The 19,001-nt window shown below is 41.4% G+C and overlaps 1 protein-coding gene across 1 annotated transcript in view; it reads left to right on the top strand.

The window, feature by feature from the left end:
• PBRM1 (polybromo 1) overlaps positions 1-19,001 on the top strand; it is a gene marked incomplete in the record, with an annotated part of 95,642 nt that overhangs the window by 32,995 nt on the left and 43,646 nt on the right. The window contains 6 exon segments of the mRNA XM_027768621.1: positions 2,459-2,600; positions 3,796-3,893; positions 6,087-6,131; positions 12,274-12,550; positions 13,717-13,822; positions 18,502-19,001. Coding sequence (XP_027624422.1) covers positions 2,459-2,600; positions 3,796-3,893; positions 6,087-6,131; positions 12,274-12,550; positions 13,717-13,822; positions 18,502-19,001 — 1,168 coding nt within the window.

Below are 19,001 nucleotides of genomic sequence, written 5' to 3' on the forward strand. Positions count from 1 at the left end.
ATGTGCCCTACATGTTTTTCAAGCCAGGTCCAGGACTCAAACCACGCAGTCAGCCATATGAAATCCAGCCTCTTTGACCACCGTGCCACCTAGCTGGCTCAAGATGTGTCTTTTATATTTTTTGTCTTAGAAAGATGATGGCAGTCTTGTAGCGACTGAATAGTTCTCTCCTTTCTTATCTTTTCTCTTTTTTTGTTCAGTGGATTCATCTGCTCACCAGAGAGACAAAAAGAGGGAGAAAGCACCCCTCAAGTGGGACATGGTCATGCCAGTCTCTTCCCCTCTATGTCTCTATTCTGTCAAGATTTGAGTTACACATGCACACACTCCTGGCATGTTTATTTTCAAGCTGCCGGGGTCCAGGCCAGCCAGGTGAGATTTGGCTTCCTTAGCCACTTGGCTATGGGGCCAGCTGAGCAGATCCCTCTTAATTGATTTTTGTCTTCTGTTTCTTTTGTTCTTCATTCTTTATTTTTTTAAATTCAAATAATCTAATAAGTTTAGTTCAAAATTAGACAAACTTATCTTCAGCCAGCTCATCCCTGCCCACAGCCTTCTTCCAATTTAGAATGCTCTCACATAAACTTTGCTTTGTTTAGTAAGTAATTCTACACCTTCCCGCTCCTCACTTTTAATCTGTTATGGCAGTTGTGTTGACAGGGGGTGTGGAGGGTTGGGGAGGTGATGGAGGCCTAACTGGAGTACACTAAACTTTTGAAGTGTGGGCTTGGAAGATGTATAATCTTCACTCCCTTACAAGGAAAGAGAGCCTGTGGGCCTAACAGGTGCCTTGCTGTGTGCCTGGGCTCCCCACCACTGTGCTCTACAGAGGAACAAGGAGCCTAGGGCAGCACTATCCAACAGAACTTTCTGCCATAATGGGTATTTTCATTATCCACCTGTCCAGTATGGTAGCCACTGGTCACATGTGGCTGTCGAGCATTGGGCACATGTCTGGTGAAACCAAGGAACACATTTTACATCACATTGAATTTTAATTTCAATAACCACCTGCGGCTTTTGGCTACTGCATCGTAACCGCATACTAGAAAGATTTGTTGGCAGAAGAAAAATACTGAGTTGTGGGAAGAGTCATGATGCATTTTTGCACAGAGAAACATTTTTTTAAAATGTCATGACTTTTCTGACAACCCAATAGTCGAATGTCCCCAAAAATGGAAATGTGAGCGGGAGCTTAGCACACTGGGGTGTGCCATCTCTGTGTTTCATTTTTCCCTTCCCTCTTGCTGCTGCCCTTGATCAACGTTAGCTCGGTTAAATAGCTTCACATTTATTATAGGTTGTTGTTTGTAAGCTTCTGTTTTTTGTTCTTTGTGGGTGTTCAGAACACCCAGCACTTCACCCCTTGACGTTGGCAGCAGTGAGTCGGAGGCTGTAATTTCAACTGGCATTGAGCACTGAATGTGTGCCCACTGCTGTTTTTCGCTTTGTCCCACAGATGTGTCCTAATATTCATACCTCATTAAGCCCTACAGAAAATTCGAATGTGATTGTGGCAAATTGTAAGCAAAACTTCACACGATGCCATTCTGAGGGAAAGTTTGGAATCTACATTTGTCTGTGAGGCTGTTAGGCATATTGTTCTTTACTTAATACTGCTTTTGTGATATTGATGCTTAGCATGTATATGCTTCAATCAAAAGATTTTAAAATGTCTCCTGTCTAATCCCAGGTACAGTTAGACCGTATACAGTTAGAGTAAATAGTGACTCTGCTTCGTGCAAGTGAACACGTACCAAGAACATGGACCTTTTTAATAGCTGGTATTAGTAATAACAATAGTATCTAAGAGAGAAAACTGAATCCTTAAGACGTTTGAGTAAAATAAATAGAAGCCTCAAGTTTAAGCCATCATAAATCATTATAAATGTTTCTATTGGGAGAATAGAAGTGCCCCCCCCCACGACATTTCTGCCTCTTGTTTATGAAATACTTGCTCTCACAGCCCCTGCCTATCTCCCCTGGAGGTAAATACATTGTTTCAGATGCTCTTCATGGCATTGCCACTATAGGTCTTTTTTTCAACCTTCATGAACTGGAATGACCTCTTTGATAGAGCACCATAATTTTTCATTGGGATAGCTCAAAATCTCTCTAATTTTTGTCTCTTCCTAAAATTCACTTGTTAACCAATAACAGGGTTTTTCATTTAGGTTTTTTTCTTAGTATATTTGCTTTGCGGTTGATAGCTTTACTAGGTTCTCTTATGACTTCCTACAGTGTTTTAATTTATTCTTTTAGATTTTTAAATAAACTGTCATGGTGCCTCAATACAATGGTGCTTTTGCCTTCTTACTTACGTCTTGAAAGTCACCACCTAGTGCTTACAAAGATACAGCCTAGTGCTTGTCAAGATTTTTGCCTTCAACTTTCAGGATGAGCATTTCATAATTTTTATAATGGAAGATTCTAGCCTTATTTTTTTTCCCCCTCACAGAACAAAGCTAAAGAACCAAGAATATGAAACCTTAGATCATTTGGAGGGTGATCTGAATTTAATGTTTGAAAATGCCAAGCGCTATAATGTTCCCAATTCAGCCATCTATAAGCGAGTTCTAAAATTGCAACAAGTCATGCAGGTATGTGTTCTTGGTTTGGCTAAGTCTGTGGTATGTATCATTAAAATAATGTCATGTTTTGAATGTTCTATCTCTCTTTTAATTTTGCCAGAGGTTGGGAACATGTGCACATGAGAAAGAGACAGAGGCAGAGAGAGAGAGATACTCTGTCTGATATCCCCCAGAAATACTGCATCGTTTGTTTTAGTCACCAGTACTGCCGAATATTTTTGGAGTTGTCAGGGTCATAGAGTAGAAGCATAGCTTAGACAGAGCTAGCTTTGAGAGTGGAGGAAGAAGAGATTTGTCCCTGAATGGGTAATTTTGATAGTCTTAAGAAGTGACCCTCTAATCCCAGGTGGTATGCTGTCATTTAACTTTTACTTCATTTCTAAACCTTGTCTCTGTTGAGGTAGGGCTGGTTCTAGGAGAAAGGATATCTGAAAGTCAGTTGATTATTGTGTAATGTACCTGAGTTTGCCAGATCCTCTCTGGGAGCACATCTTGAAGGGCATCTGCGAGCACAGGTCATTTAGGGTTTTAGAACAAGTAGGTAGACATGGAGTGCAAATTGGACCATCCGAGAGTTTTTGGTACATTTTTCTGGAAAGAGTCTCAGAGCAGGGAAGCAACAAACGTGATTTTTAGATCAGCCATAGTGTCTTCATTTTGTATGATCGGCACTGGGACCCTTTGCGCCGTGAATGTCAGGTATTTCCTTTCCAGTATTCTGTGTGTATATTCCCTCAGCCGACTATACTTGTACTTTCAGCCTTGTTTGGCAGAAGGTGTTTAAAAATGCATGTATTGAAAGGTAGATCTTTCACCTCTCAGATTAAACTTTATTGTCTGCCATGCTCCTCTTAGAAGTCAGGGATACCGAAGGTCTTCTTTTAGTTAGCTTTACTGAAATATGGCCACCAGAGCAGGATCCCTTCAGCTTGCCTCAATGCTTGTGATCAGTCAGCACGCTCTGTAGTCCTAAATGCTTTAACTGCATTAATTCCTCAGCTCTCTAGATCTACTTGTTTAACCTACTTTTCTGCCATGAGGCATTTGTTAAATTGGATTATTGAAAATATTTAATGACTGTTTAAATCTGTGCATCCTACATGTGTTTCTGAGTAAATCTGATATGTCTAGCTCTTTAACATTCATATATTCATATGAGTGTTGGGCAGAGTGAGCTTGACTCCCGGGATCTGCTCTGTTTTAGGCAAAGAAGAAGGAGCTTGCCAGGAGAGACGACATTGAGGACGGGGACAGCATGATCTCTTCAGCCACGTCCGATACCGGTAGTGCCAAAAGAAAAAGGTACATAACTCCTCTCACCCCTGGCATTATCTTACTTCCTGTTTGTTTTGTTTAGATAAGTGAAGACAGTTGTTTAAGCTATCAAGTATGAATTCTGTTACAAGCTTTAAATATCTGACAACGGTCTTCTTTTAGAATTCATCTGTTAATGGGATGATTAGCTTTTTTCCTTTGGACAGGTACCATATTGCTTTTAGATGACACAGATACAAATGACAACTGTATCTATAGCTTGGCAAAAACATGTTATTCTTTTTGCTGTGCAGCTCTTTTTAGGGTTTTGTTTCTTTGTTTTTGTTTTAGAATGTGACGTTTTAAGAGTGCCACTTTAGTTTAGGTACTGGCAGATTACAAAGATAAAAAAATGAATTAGGCAAGGTAAGGAGAAATTTGGAACCACACTGTGAAGGAAGTTGTTGTTCCTGGTTAGTCTAATTTATCTTTATTTGCTGTTTTAAGAATATAAGATTCTTAAGTACCAAATCATTATATTGGGTTGTCTGAAAAGTCATGACACGTTTTTGCATAAAAAAATACATCATGACTTCTCTGATAACCCAACAGTTTAAAAAATGTTAAGCTAGATATTAGGAGTGTTTTTCTTCCTTTGTATCTTTTCTGTCAACTTCTCCAACCCTATTTTTCTCTCATGGGTTTTGAGGAAAGGGACCTTACTGTGAGATTCTGAAACTAAGCTCCTGTGAGGAATCATGCAAGACCATCCCTTTTGTCTACAGCTCCCACACAGAGTTCCTCTGGCCAGATCACTGTGGAATACTGTGTTCTCCCTCAGGCTTAACTGTCTCATCAGCTTTTCAGCAGCAGTTAGTTCAGGGAGGCCACCTTAAGCAGCAGTAAGCTAATCACTCAGTAATAGCAGGATTTGGCAGGTTCACTACTGAATGAAGAAGAGTATCTGTTGTCACAGTTCTGTACATGCATTAAGAGAACCACTAAGATCAGAAGATTTAAAAAAATGGTTTAGAAAAGAAAAGCTGTGCTGTCTTTTCCACTTATAAAGAGCATTTGGGAAAAATCTTTAGCTTTGAAAGTATCTTTGCTGCCCTGCATCATGGTAACTGAATTGATGGGTGTCCTCTAAAATGTGAGTTTCCTCCATTACCAGCCTGTAAATTTCACCCTTCCAAGTTCTTAATTCCTTGTTATACCAGGGACAACGGAGGAAAAATGTGAGACCAGATCAGAGACATCAAGTCAAGAACATCTTTGAGTATAATTATATAACTACTTCAGCATCACCTGTGTTTTCCAGATCAGTCACCAGTCAAAGATAAAAACTTCTCAGGCAAAAGAAGGTAATGGAGGCAAAAGTGATGGTGCGTTTAGTGCCAACACTGGATGAAAAGAGAGCTCTTCAACTAATAGAGTGTTAAGAAAACAGTTCCAAGAAGGCATTAGCTCAGGCCAGATCCTTAAAAATATTTTGTCTATCTCTGTGACAATCTTCACGGGACACCCGAGTAGATTAAATGAAACTAACTGCCCTAAAACGTCCTGTAAAAAGAAAACTAAGTTTTATGTTCTCAAAATAATAAAATCCTACTTTAGAAGTGTCTTTATGAACAGGTGTCCTGGGAAGTGTTTTGTTTAAAAAGTGAAAAACACAAATATAAGTCACCTACTAAAGCAATAATAAATGAAAACCCTGGGCTTGAAATGCAGGCGTCGGCAGATGTTGAAAGATTGGCAGAATTAAGCCATATACTTTGACAAAGGAAATAACATAGTGAGCTTTGTAAAAAGTAGTTATATAGAGAAGTTTTGTTAATAAGAAATAGGCTTCTCCAGAAGTCAGGCAAGTAGCATTCTAAAACTTTAAGTTTGGCCAGCAAAGTCAGAGTCAGATTTTTCAAGTATCATTTGACTTAATCCCTAAGTATTATGTATGATTCTGTCTTTTATTTTTTATTTTTTCTCAATACCAGAGAGTGTGAGAAAAATTGAATGTAGGTATATTCTCTTCATTTTGGGAATGCATTCTTTACCCTTTCCTTACCCCCTATCTAAAAATCTGCTTTCCATCTTCTGTGTTGAAATGCTCAAAGTATTAATATCTTTTATCCTTTGGACTGAATAATCCTCTTTTTCTCAACCGTATGTGTTTATACATGACCCTCCAGTGTTGCGTGTTGCGTTTCTCTTCACATGTAATGTCTGTTTCTGCTTTCCCAGGAACACTCATGACAGTGAGATGTTGGGTCTCAGGAGGCTATCCAGGTGTGCAGTCCTTTTTTATGCATAAACATACTTTCAAAAGTATAACTCTTCTGTGGCACAGTCAGTACTGATTAGGCAAAAAGTAAAACCTTACACATGTGAAAAGTCTTTATTTGGGTGACAGTTTATTTTGTGAGTAGAGTCTGTTTAGTAAATGCATAATTACTTAGCCCAGGTGACTTTAAGAGTATCCTTAATGTGTCACTAGTGTCACCAAGGGCAGAGAGCCTCCTCACCAGTGATTGTGGCTGTGTTTATTTAGCAAAAGGTAGAGGCTGCTATTATGTTGACACTGCCCAGCCTGCGACCAGAGGCTGGTGGGTGCCGATTCTCCTTGGTAGAGGGATCAAAATCAGTATTGACAGTCTAAGTGAATTCTGTGCATGCAGGTGCCTATACACTGTGTTACTGCCTCTCAAGCATGATACATTTTTTCAGTCTCTGATCTTGTCCTTGTCTTACCTGTTTATTCTTTCGCATGTTACTTATGATTTTAAAACAACCCACCAGTTGCCACGTCATCGTTTTAGTAATAATTATGTAGTGCTTTTGTTTTCACATTTAGCATCTGACAGAGTTGCACTTGCTTATAGAACACCAGACTCTGGTCTTATATAAGTCATAAGAACCTTCAGTCATTTATTTTACATGCCAGGGGGTTATTGGTCAGGAAAAGTCAGGTTGAAAACAAACAAAGAGACCAGCAGATGACATAATGGTTACGTTGCTGGACTCCCTAGTAGTTTACTGCAATACACGTCCCAGACCTGGCGGCTTAAAACTCACACCAGGCACATGTGTGTGCATGCCCAAGATCCTGAGGAGACTAGAGGAAAAAGGATTGCAGCATTGCCATCCCCCCAGGGGATGATTTCTACTTTCTGTCTCTCTGTCTCACTCTCTCTCTCCTGGTGAACACACATACCCTATAGCAAAAGTCTCTCTAAAAAAAAGGAAAAAGAAAACAAAATTATCTGGAAGCACTGTAGTGAAATAATTGCATCAGGTACACAATGTGTATTTCTATTGACATAGTGCATGATTGCCCAGATTGGCTTAGTGAAGATTTATTCCCCACTGTGCTTCCTCTTGAGTTAAGTGCTCTCTCTCTCCTTTTTTTTTTTTTTTTTGAGAGGTTTTTACTATAGGGCATGTGCACTTGCCAGAGAGACGGAGAGATAGAAAGCGAGAAATCGCCTCCCAGGGGGGGATGGCCACACCACAATCCCTTCTCCATTCTTTTCTCGGGATCTTGGGCATGCACACACACACACCGGGCATGAGTTTAAGCCACCGAGTCCAGGACTTGAACCATGGTTGACTATACGGGAGTCCAGTGACATAGCCGTTACGCTAACTGCTGGTCCCTTAAGTGTTTTCTTGTTACCCACACATTGCTACTATGCGTAATCTACTCTACAAACTTACTGTTATCATTGTCATCTTTCTAATATTTTCCTTAACAAAAGCTTTCTTTTTCTTTTTTAATTGCCAGAGGACATATGTGCTCTCCAAGAGACAGAGAGGGAAGAAAGCACCCCACAGTCGTGGTTATGCTGCATTTCCTTCTCCATCTCTCCTTTCTGTTGGGATTTCGACCATGCGTGCTTGTGCTCAGTGTGTTTTTCAAGCTGCTGGGGCCAGGATTCAAACTCTGCTTGGCCTTAAAGGATCTGGCTCCCTTAACCAATGGGCTGTGTGGCCAGCCCAGGAACAGCTTTCTTAATTAGATAGCAAGTTTAAGGGAAAAAGAAAAAGAAAAAAAAAAACAAGGATTATGTTCTTTTGTATCAATCATAGTGTGTGGTACTAATGCTGAATGGTAGAAATAGAAATAGGAGGGATGAGGTTCGGGTCCCGGACCCAGTGGCTTAAACTCACGCTGGGAGTGTGTCCATGCATGACCAAGATCTCGAGAGGAGAATGGAGGAGAAGGGATTGCGGCATGGCCATCCCCCCACCAGGGGGTGATTTCTCACTTTCTGTCTCTCTGCCTCTCTCTGTCTTTCTGGTGAGCACACGCGCCCTATAGCAAAACCTTGAAAAAAAAAAAAAAAAAAAAAAAAAAAAGAAAGGAGGGGGGAAATGGGAGGGGCATCATGGGTGGTTTTATAACCCAGTACTTTAGAACCTGACTGCCCAAGTGCAGAATCCCAGCTGTTCTCATCAGATCTGTTTCATCAGATGAAGTCTAAACTTCCTCATTTGAAAAAAATGACAATACGTACATAGGACTGCCGTGAGGGCCCAGGTTATATAGAGCTGTTAGAGTGAGCCCCGGTGCGGTGAGTCCTCAGTGTGTGTCTCTCTCTTTATGTCCTGGAAGTAGTGTCTACTGACATTAGAACTTGGATTTTCATTTTGTTTTTTTAGTCAGATGTTACCAGTCTGTAAAGAATCACTGAGGGCAGGGGATGGAAAAATTTTATTCCTCGAAGATTTAAAAAGCCTCCTTAAAGAATCTTTCAGTTGACTTAGCTTGTTAGGACCTGCCACTTAAGCTCAAAGGCTGGGAAGCTAAAGGATTGCCAGATCGGGATGGGTTTAGGAGGGTGTTATTGGTGGCAGTCCTTAAAAATCAGGGATTCAGAACAGTCACTGCTAGCTCATGATTTTTGTACAAATTAGAAATTACATATTTCTCAAGAGGTTTGGACTTCTGTTTGTTAGAAAATTACTATAGCACACTGATTTTGTTAGCACAGGGCCCTTTGTGGCCCGAGTCCTTTAAATTCTAGTTTTGTGTTTTTTGCAGCAATGTCTGTGATCTGAATTGGTGACCCTGTATGTCCCCTGAGTGCAGATACGAAGTTTAGCTCTGAGTTTCTTTTTTTGAGAGATTTTCTTTTTGCTATAGGGTGCATACACTTGCCCGAGAAACAGAAAGCAAGAAATCACCCCTCAGGGGTGATGGTCACACTGCAGCCCCTTCTCCTCATTCTTCTGTTGGGATTTTGGGCACGCTTGCACATGTGCTTGTTGTGAATTTTAAGCTGCCGGGTCTAGGACTTGAACCGTGGTTGACTGTGTGGGAGTCCAGCAACATGACCATTAAGCCATCTGTTGGTCCCAGCTCTGAGTTTTTTTCTGATGTACAAATTGAAATTAATGGGCCAGGGGCCAACAGGTGTTGTATTTCCGCATGGTTGACCACAGTTCGAGTTCCAGATCTGGCCGCTGAAACTCACACCAGGCATGTATGCATCCATGCCCAGAATCCTGAGAGGAGAGTGGAGGAGAAAGGATTATGGCATGGCCATTGCCCATTGGGAGTGGTTTCTCACTTTCCCTCTCTCTGTCTGGTGAGTGCACACGCCCTGTAGCTAAAATCTCTCCCCCAAAAATCAATCAATTGACCAGTGGCTGTCAGTCTCAAAGGCAATGTAAAGATCTTGAAAAATATAAACAGAATAACAAAACTGGATTTATTAAGGGGCGGTTGTGAGTGACTCTAGTAATAGAAGTTCTGCTTGTCTCTGAGGATGGAAACCAGTTACTCTCACTCTCTTAAGAAGTGAATGATACAGATTGGGAAAGGATACTACTAGTAGTATAAATGCTGACCAGTAAGATTCATTTTATTAAATTAAGCATTTCCCATATACAACTAGATTTCATATTCTGGCTATGTCCCATTTAAAGCTGCCAAGAATCAGGGTTATTGGCAGTGAAAGGATGGACCATTTGCTGTTCTTTTACTTCATTGGCAAAATTCAGTTAAGTACTTTACCTACTCTTTAAAAATCTCATAAAAGATCTGTCCTAGTTCCACTCTCAGATGAGTGTATTTGTAACTTCATACAGAAAAGCCCAATGGTGGAACCAGCAGTTAACATAATGGCTATGTCCTTGGACTCCCACGTAGTCGACTACGGTTCGAGTCCCAGACCCGGTGGCTTAAACTCACGCCGGGTGCGTGTGCGTGCGTGCCCAAGATCCCGAGAGGAGAATGGAGGAGAAGGGATCGCGGCGTGGCCATCCCCCCTGGGGGGTGATTTCTCGCTTCCTGTCTCTCTGTCTCTGTCTGTCTGGCGAGCGCACGCGCCCTGTAGCAAAGACCTCTCCAAAAAAAAAAAAAAAAGAAAAGAAAAGCCCAGTAGTAATTGAGTGCAGTGTGTCAGAACCCAGAGGGAATAGGGCTGGTCTTTTAAGTACAGAGTTCTGTGATAATCACATTCAAGTTTTGAAATTTCCCTCTAGAGATTTCCTGAAGTTTAAAGTCATCTGGGTTCTAATCTCTGCCCAGAGGTGGAGCTCCATGACATGGGAGCATTGTCTCAACTTCATTTACCAAAGAGAACTCCTCCTCTAACATCATCCTCTTTGGAGAGATAGTTTCCACTAGGTGAAACTTCTTCTGGATTGCCATGGTAAAACAGGCATTTACTTGACACAGAGATGCTAAAGTGTTGAGGGCAGAAAGTGGCAAGAACAATCCCAAGTCCACAAAGGGGAGGAAGCCGTCAGAATGACACTGTGATGAGGATGATGCCAATGCGAGGACTCGTTCTTTTCTTTTTCTCCCCCAGTTAGATCACCTTCAGTGTGTTTGCCTTGAGCTGTGTAATGATAGGAATGTAGACATTTCTGAGGCACTTAAAAATCTTAAGGATATTTGCTTCACCAACACTTAATTATTTGAGTTTTATTCCTGCTTTTTTCTTTTCTTTTTCTAACAGCTGGCAGGCAAGCACCGTGTCCAGAGAGAGACAGGGAGAGGGGGAAAGCACCCACCAGTGGGTGCAATCTCACCACAATTCCTTCCTCTCTATTTCTCCATCCTGCTGGGATTTGGGGCACACGCGCATGTGTGCCAATATGTTTTTCAAGCCATCAGGGCTGGGATTTGAACTGCAGTTGGCCACATGGGATCCGACTCCCTTAACCACCAGACTATAGGTCCTGCTCTGCTTCTTTTTAAAACATATTCTGAACCATGAGAGAAAAAACCTGGCCTTGGCTTCTTCATGACCCAGCAATGGACCCGACAGAGGACTGGACTAGGAGACCCATACATCTGCAGTTTGCTTCAGGAATGGAGTTCCTTCCATTTATAAGATAGGAAGCAGATTAAAACAAAACAAAAACTCTAAATACTATATTCTATTGTAGGATCTTAGTAAATGTTTGTCTGGTAGAAAAAGTAATTTATTACTATTATTGCCTACCTGACTTACATGCAGACTGCTGGTTAGAATTTGACTAGAATTTCTTTTATTCATGTCCCAAAGTTGACTAGAAGTCATATTAGAAGTTCCTGTCTTCTAATAATTTACTGGATAACTCATCCTCTCTGAGCCATTATTCCCAATTAGACGAGACTATCTGCTTTCTTGGTCCCTTTTAAACTCTAGTTCTAATCTGTGGTCCCTTATATTTTGTTCTGTCCCACTCACATAAGTCTCAGAATCACATCTCTCTGGGACAATTTGGAGAGCAAGACGGATTCATGTTCAAGGATGAAAATTCACTTTAGAGAGCTCAGATGGACAATAGGTCCTTTACTTAAACTGCATTGGGATAGTGGAGTAAGGCTGGAGGAGGGAGGAGGCAGGGATCCATGCAGGGGAGACTTGGACCCCGCTGTAGAGACTCTAGTCTGGAAGATAGTCTCCTTTTGTTTTCTAGCAACCAGAATATACAGGCATTTAGGAGTGAGTTTGTTGTCTCAAAAGAGGGAACCTTTCTCTTTGTTCAGTGTGTGTGTGTGCGTGTGTGTGCGCACATGCATGTCACACAAGTTGGAAGTTAGGATGTTAATAGGAATCACTAGTTTTATTGCACTTTTGTTCATTCATCTTAAAAATGCATTTCAGTTGATTATAGAATTTTATTTTCTTTTGGTGTCAGACAAAATCTTTGTTCAAACATTGCATTTAGAGATACTCTAAACAGGCTTGTCTGGTGTTCATTGACTGCTTCTACATCAGTCACTAAGTTTTCATTGTTTGGGAAATTTTTCTAATATTTGCTTATTGCTTCCAGCATGTTTACTGTCTCTGTGGCATCTGTAATCAGTAAGTTGTGATCATTATGAAGCACCTACCCACAAGATTAATTTGTTTCATTTCATGTTCGTCATTGTAGAAAGGAACCTGAACCTGTTCTCATTTTTTCCATTTTCTACCTCTCCCTTCAACAGTAAAAAGAACATAAGAAAGCAGCGAATGAAAATCTTATTCAATGTTGTTCTTGAAGCTCGAGAGCCAGGATCAGGTAGAAGACTTTGTGATCTATTTATGGTTAAACCATCCAAAAAGGACTATCCTGACTATTACAAAATTATCTTGGAGCCAATGGACTTGAAAATAATTGAGCATAATATCCGCAATGACAAATACGCAGGCGAGGAGGGAATGATAGAAGACATGAAGCTGATGTTCCGGAATGCCAGGCACTATAATGAGGAGGGCTCCCAGGTAAGGACAGGTGGGAGGGGAGACCTGAAGTACATTTTCTTGTGGTGCTGCTAAAACGATGCATTTTGAGAGACCAGCTCTGTAGGCCTAACATGAATTATTCTTCTTGGTGATAGGTTAATATTTTGTCTTGTCTTAATTGTTTAAAATGGGAGGAAGTACATTATAATATAAAGGTTAAAAGTTTACAGTTTGTAAGCTGACATCCTAGATGTGAATCCTGATCTGCCGATCCCTGTGTAAATAACTTACCCTATCTGAGCCTCAGTTTTTCATCTGCAATTTGGGATAATGGTATATATAAATAATAATTTATCCTCTGGAGAGGAAGGGGGAGGCAGCCCTGTAGGCAAGGCCAGTAGGTGAGTTATGTTGTTGTTGGCTGCACGTTAGCATGCTTGACTCAGTCTTGAGAGAGATTCCTAAGTAGGGATAGTTGTTTTCTTTTTTGTTAAGTTTTTTTTATCATAGGGCACTCACCAGGAGAGAGAGAGAGAAAGACAGCGAGAGAGAAAGTGAGAGCTAATCCTCTGAGAGCAAGTGAGAACTAATCCTCCAAGAGGGATGACCATGCCGCAGTCCCTTCTCTGTTCTCCTATTTCCATTGGTCTCAGTCTGCTGTTGGGGGGAGCAATGGCAAAGACCGGTTTTTGTGGTAAACAGCATGTGTAAACATGTTTCAGAAATTCTGTTAAAACGTGCACCGATTCTGCTATAGTGGTTCTCAAACATTAGCGTGTATCTTTGCACATGATAATCACCAGGGAAGCTTAAAAACAAACCAGTTAAGTCTAAGGGCCTCCCCACAGATAGAGCATAATAAACATTATATATATTTTTTAGCTTCCAGCTGCCCTAAACTGTTTTTAAAATGTCTTTATGGATATATATTCTATCTTTTTCCTTCCTTCCTTCCTTCCTTCCTTCTTTCATTTCTTCCTTTCTTACTTTCTTCCTTTCTCTTCATTTGTCCAGAGAGGGACAGAGTAAAAGAGAGAGAGAGAGGAAAAGTGAGAAAGCATGCTGCCAGGTCTGGGATTCAAATCACTGTTGGCCCTGTGGGAGACCAGCACCCTTAACCACCATGCCACCTGCTGGCCCCTATATATCCTATCTTAATGAAAAGTTTTCTTGAAAATCATCTTTGCTCTGTTTTTGGACTGTAGGTGTACAATGATGCTCACATCCTGGAGAAGTTACTCAAGGATAAAAGGAAGGAGCTGGGCCCACTGCCTGATGATGATGACATGGCTTCTCCCAGACTCAAGCTGAGTAAGGCAGCCCCTGACTCTGTTCCTCTGTTTAGTCTGTCAAGTAGAGACTCCTGATTTCCTGAGACACAGTCAATTAAGTGATGAACATATTTGAACTCACTGGCACTTCAGCATGGAGTTCCTTCCCTCTTCTCAAGCATTCTCTTATACTCTATTTTAATTAGTTAAACTTTGAAGAACCTGCAGGGAATAGAATATAATGTCAAAGGTTTAATTTACTTTCTCAAATGTGAGAGACATTTTCTAAATGTTAAATAGTAAGAACAGATATTTATTCCACAAAAACCCATCTTTTCCACTGGGCACTCAAGGTAGCAGACTCAGCCCAATGGAAATTAGAGTTAAAAAATAACTGTTGGGGGGGGGCAGCAGGTAGAATGGTGGTTAGGGGCACTGGACTCCCACATGGCCAACCAGGTTTCAAGTCCCTGGCGACTTGCTTTCCTACTTTCTCTCTCTCTTTCTCTCGCTCGCTCGCTCGCTCACTCTGTCCCTCTCTGGTCAAATTTAAATAAATAAAGTTAAATAAAGTAATTCTTTAAAAAAAAAAACTGATAGGAATGCCTAGAAGAGCGTAGTAGTGGCTCTTTTTTTGGTTAATTGTCAGAAGAAGAGAGACAGAGGAGAAAGCACCCTGCAGAAGGGTACCGTCATGCCCAATCCCATCGCTATTTTTCCATCGTTTGGCGCACATGCATAGGTGCCAGGTGTATTTTTCAAGCTGAGGCTGGGGTTCACATCACAATCTGCTGTCTGGGATCCAGCTTCCCTTTACCACTAGGCCCCAGCCAGCCAGCTGTTTTTTGTTTGTTTAGTGATTACTAGAATTAAGAATGAATCCCAGCAGCTCCTATTGGACAGAATTTGAAAGGTTAGAGATGACTGACTACATGTACTCAACTGTCATTTTAGTATGGTCTGTGGATGGTGGTTTTATTGGAAGTCGTGAAAAAGTAGAGCTGGGGTCCAGGTGATTACATGGTGGTTAAAGCAGCTGGATTCCACATGGCCGACCACAGGAGTCCTGGACCTGGTGGCTTGGAAAGCATGTCCAGCACATGACCGTGCATGCCCAAATCTAGAGAAGATAATAGAGAGGAAGGGACTATGGTGTGGCCATTCCCCTGGGGGTGATTTTTCTTTCTGTCTCCCTCTGTCTCTCTGACAAGCACATGCACCCTTTAGCAAAAATCTCTATTAAAAAAATAAATAAAAAATGTCACATAGCTACTCATTAGTGTTATATTCTACCTTTTCCAGGCATCTCTACATCACAGCACTTACTCTCCCATCATGATTACTGGGCTGGCTTGGTAGCCTAGTGGTTAAGGAAGTCAGCTCCCATATGACCAGCCACAATTTAAATCCCTGCCCTCGGCATAAGAAAGCAGCGAATGAAAATCTTATTCAATGTTGTTCTTGAAGCTCGAGAGCCAGGATCAGGTAGAAGACTTTGTGATCTATTTATGGTTAAACCATCCAAAAAGGACTATCCTGACTATTACAAAATTATCTTGGAGCCAATGGACTTGAAAATAATTGAGCATAATATCCGCAATGACAAATACGCAGGCGAGGAGGGAATGATAGAAGACATGAAGCTGATGTTCCGGAATGCCAGGCACTATAATGAGGAGGGCTCCCAGGTAAGGACAGGTGGGAGGGGAGACCTGAAGTACATTTTCTTGTGGTGCTGCTAAAACGATGCATTTTGAGAGACCAGCTCTGTAGGCCTAACATGAATTATTCTTCTTGGTGATAGGTTAATATTTTGTCTTGTCTTAATTGTTTAAAATGGGAGGAAGTACATTATAATATAAAGGTTAAAAGTTTACAGTTTGTAAGCTGACATCCTAGATGTGAATCCTGATCTGCCGATCCCTGTGTAAATAACTTACCCTATCTGAGCCTCAGTTTTTCATCTGCAATTTGGGATAATGGTATATATAAATAATAATTTATCCTCTGGAGAGGAAGGGGGAGGCAGCCCTGTAGGCAAGGCCAGTAGGTGAGTTATGTTGTTGTTGGCTGCACGTTAGCATGCTTGACTCAGTCTTGAGAGAGATTCCTAAGTAGGGATAGTTGTTTTCTTTTTTGTTAAGTTTTTTTTATCATAGGGCACTCACCAGGAGAGAGAGAGAGAAAGACAGCGAGAGAGAAAGTGAGAGCTAATCCTCTGAGAGCAAGTGAGAACTAATCCTCCAAGAGGGATGACCATGCCGCAGTCCCTTCTCTGTTCTCCTATTTCCATTGGTCTCAGTCTGCTGTTGGGGGGAGCAATGGCAAAGACCGGTTTTTGTGGTAAACAGCATGTGTAAACATGTTTCAGAAATTCTGTTAAAACGTGCACCGATTCTGCTATAGTGGTTCTCAAACATTAGCGTGTATCTTTGCACATGATAATCACCAGGGAAGCTTAAAAACAAACCAGTTAAGTCTAAGGGCCTCCCCACAGATAGAGCATAATAAACATTATATATATTTTTTAGCTTCCAGCTGCCCTAAACTGTTTTTAAAATGTCTTTATGGATATATATTCTATCTTTTTCCTTCCTTCCTTCCTTCCTTCCTTCTTTCATTTCTTCCTTTCTTACTTTCTTCCTTTCTCTTCATTTGTCCAGAGAGGGACAGAGTAAAAGAGAGAGAGAGAGGAAAAGTGAGAAAGCATGCTGCCAGGTCTGGGATTCAAATCACTGTTGGCCCTGTGGGAGACCAGCACCCTTAACCACCATGCCACCTGCTGGCCCCTATATATCCTATCTTAATGAAAAGTTTTCTTGAAAATCATCTTTGCTCTGTTTTTGGACTGTAGGTGTACAATGATGCTCACATCCTGGAGAAGTTACTCAAGGATAAAAGGAAGGAGCTGGGCCCACTGCCTGATGATGATGACATGGCTTCTCCCAGACTCAAGCTGAGTAAGGCAGCCCCTGACTCTGTTCCTCTGTTTAGTCTGTCAAGTAGAGACTCCTGATTTCCTGAGACACAGTCAATTAAGTGATGAACATATTTGAACTCACTGGCACTTCAGCATGGAGTTCCTTCCCTCTTCTCAAGCATTCTCTTATACTCTATTTTAATTAGTTAAACTTTGAAGAACCTGCAGGGAATAGAATATAATGTCAAAGGTTTAATTTACTTTCTCAAATGTGAGAGACATTTTCTAAATGTTAAATAGTAAGAACAGATATTTATTCCACAAAAACCCATCTTTTCCACTGGGCACTCAAGGTAGCAGACTCAGCCCAATGGAAATTAGAGTTAAAAAATAACTGTTGGGGGGGGGCAGCAGGTAGAATGGTGGTTAGGGGCACTGGACTCCCACATGGCCAACCAGGTTTCAAGTCCCTGGCGACTTGCTTTCCTACTTTCTCTCTCTCTTTCTCTCGCTCGCTCGCTCGCTCACTCTGTCCCTCTCTGGTCAAATTTAAATAAATAAAGTTAAATAAAGTAATTCTTTAAAAAAAAAAACTGATAGGAATGCCTAGAAGAGCGTAGTAGTGGCTCTTTTTTTGGTTAATTGTCAGAAGAAGAGAGACAGAGGAGAAAGCACCCTGCAGAAGGGTACCGTCATGCCCAATCCCATCGCTATTTTTCCATCGTTTGGCGCACATGCATAGGTGCCAGGTGTATTTTTCAAGCTGAGGCTGGGGTTCACATCACAATCTGCTGTCTGGGATCCAGCTTCCCTTTACCACTAGGCCCCAGCCAGCCAGCTGTTTTTTGTTTGTTTAGTGATTACTAGAATTAAGAATGAATCCCAGCAGCTCCTATTGGACAGAATTTGAAAGGTTAGAGATGACTGACTACATGTACTCAACTGTCATTTTAGTATGGTCTGTGGATGGTGGTTTTATTGGAAGTCGTGAAAAAGTAGAGCTGGGGTCCAGGTGATTACATGGTGGTTAAAGCAGCTGGATTCCACATGGCCGACCACAGGAGTCCTGGACCTGGTGGCTTGGAAAGCATGTCCAGCACATGACCGTGCATGCCCAAATCTAGAGAAGATAATAGAGAGGAAGGGACTATGGTGTGGCCATTCCCCTGGGGGTGATTTTTCTTTCTGTCTCCCTCTGTCTCTCTGACAAGCACATGCACCCTTTAGCAAAAATCTCTATTAAAAAAATAAATAAAAAATGTCACATAGCTACTCATTAGTGTTATATTCTACCTTTTCCAGGCATCTCTACATCACAGCACTTACTCTCCCATCATGATTACTGGGCTGGCTTGGTAGCCTAGTGGTTAAGGAAGTCAGCTCCCATATGACCAGCCACAATTTAAATCCCTGCCCTGGGCACATTGAAAAGCATGCCAGGTATATGTGCATATGTGCCCCAAATCCCACCTGGATAGAGAGATGGAGGAGAAGGGATTGTGGAGTGACCATGACCCTGGGGGGATACTTTCTCCCTCTCTCCGACCCCATCTCTTTCTGGCAAGTACACGTGCCCTTTGGCTATTAAAAATACACATGTGATTGCTGAAAACAAAGATTCTTTTCAGTTTGTTTGTTTTTTTAATCTATGGGATGTATTTTACTAGAGAGATGCTAATTTCTGTGATTTTACAAATCACTTGGTATAGTCCCTTTCTTGTTATGATGTTACCAACTAAATGCAGATTTAAAGTCATTTATTTCATTTAATTCACTTAACATTCAATCTTTTCCTTTAGGTAGGAAGAGTGGCATTTCTCCTAAAAAATCAAAATACATGACTCCAATGCAGCAGAAACTAAACGAAGTCTATGAAGCTGTAAAGAACTATACTGATAAGAGAGGCCGCCGCCTCAGTGCCATATTTCTGAGGCTTCCCTCCAGATCCGAGCTGCCTGACTACTATCTGACCATTAAAAAGCCCATGGACATGGAAAAAATTCGAAGTCACATGATGGCCAATAAGTACCAGGATATAGACTCCATGGTTGAGGACTTCGTCATGATGTTTAACAATGCCTGTACGTACAATGAGCCCGAGTCTTTGATCTACAAAGATGCCCTTGTCCTTCACAAAGTTCTGCTTGAAACTCGGAGAGACCTGGAGGGAGATGAGGACTCTCATGTCCCAAATGTGACCTTGCTAATTCAGGAGCTCATCCACAATCTCTTTGTGTCAGTCATGAGTCACCAGGATGATGAGGGAAGATGCTACAGCGATTCCTTAGCAGAAATTCCT

Source organism: Tupaia chinensis, unplaced genomic scaffold, assembly GCF_000334495.1.
Source record: "Tupaia chinensis unplaced genomic scaffold, TupChi_1.0 Scaffold147003_1, whole genome shotgun sequence".
Taxonomy (NCBI): domain Eukaryota; kingdom Metazoa; phylum Chordata; class Mammalia; order Scandentia; family Tupaiidae; genus Tupaia; species Tupaia belangeri.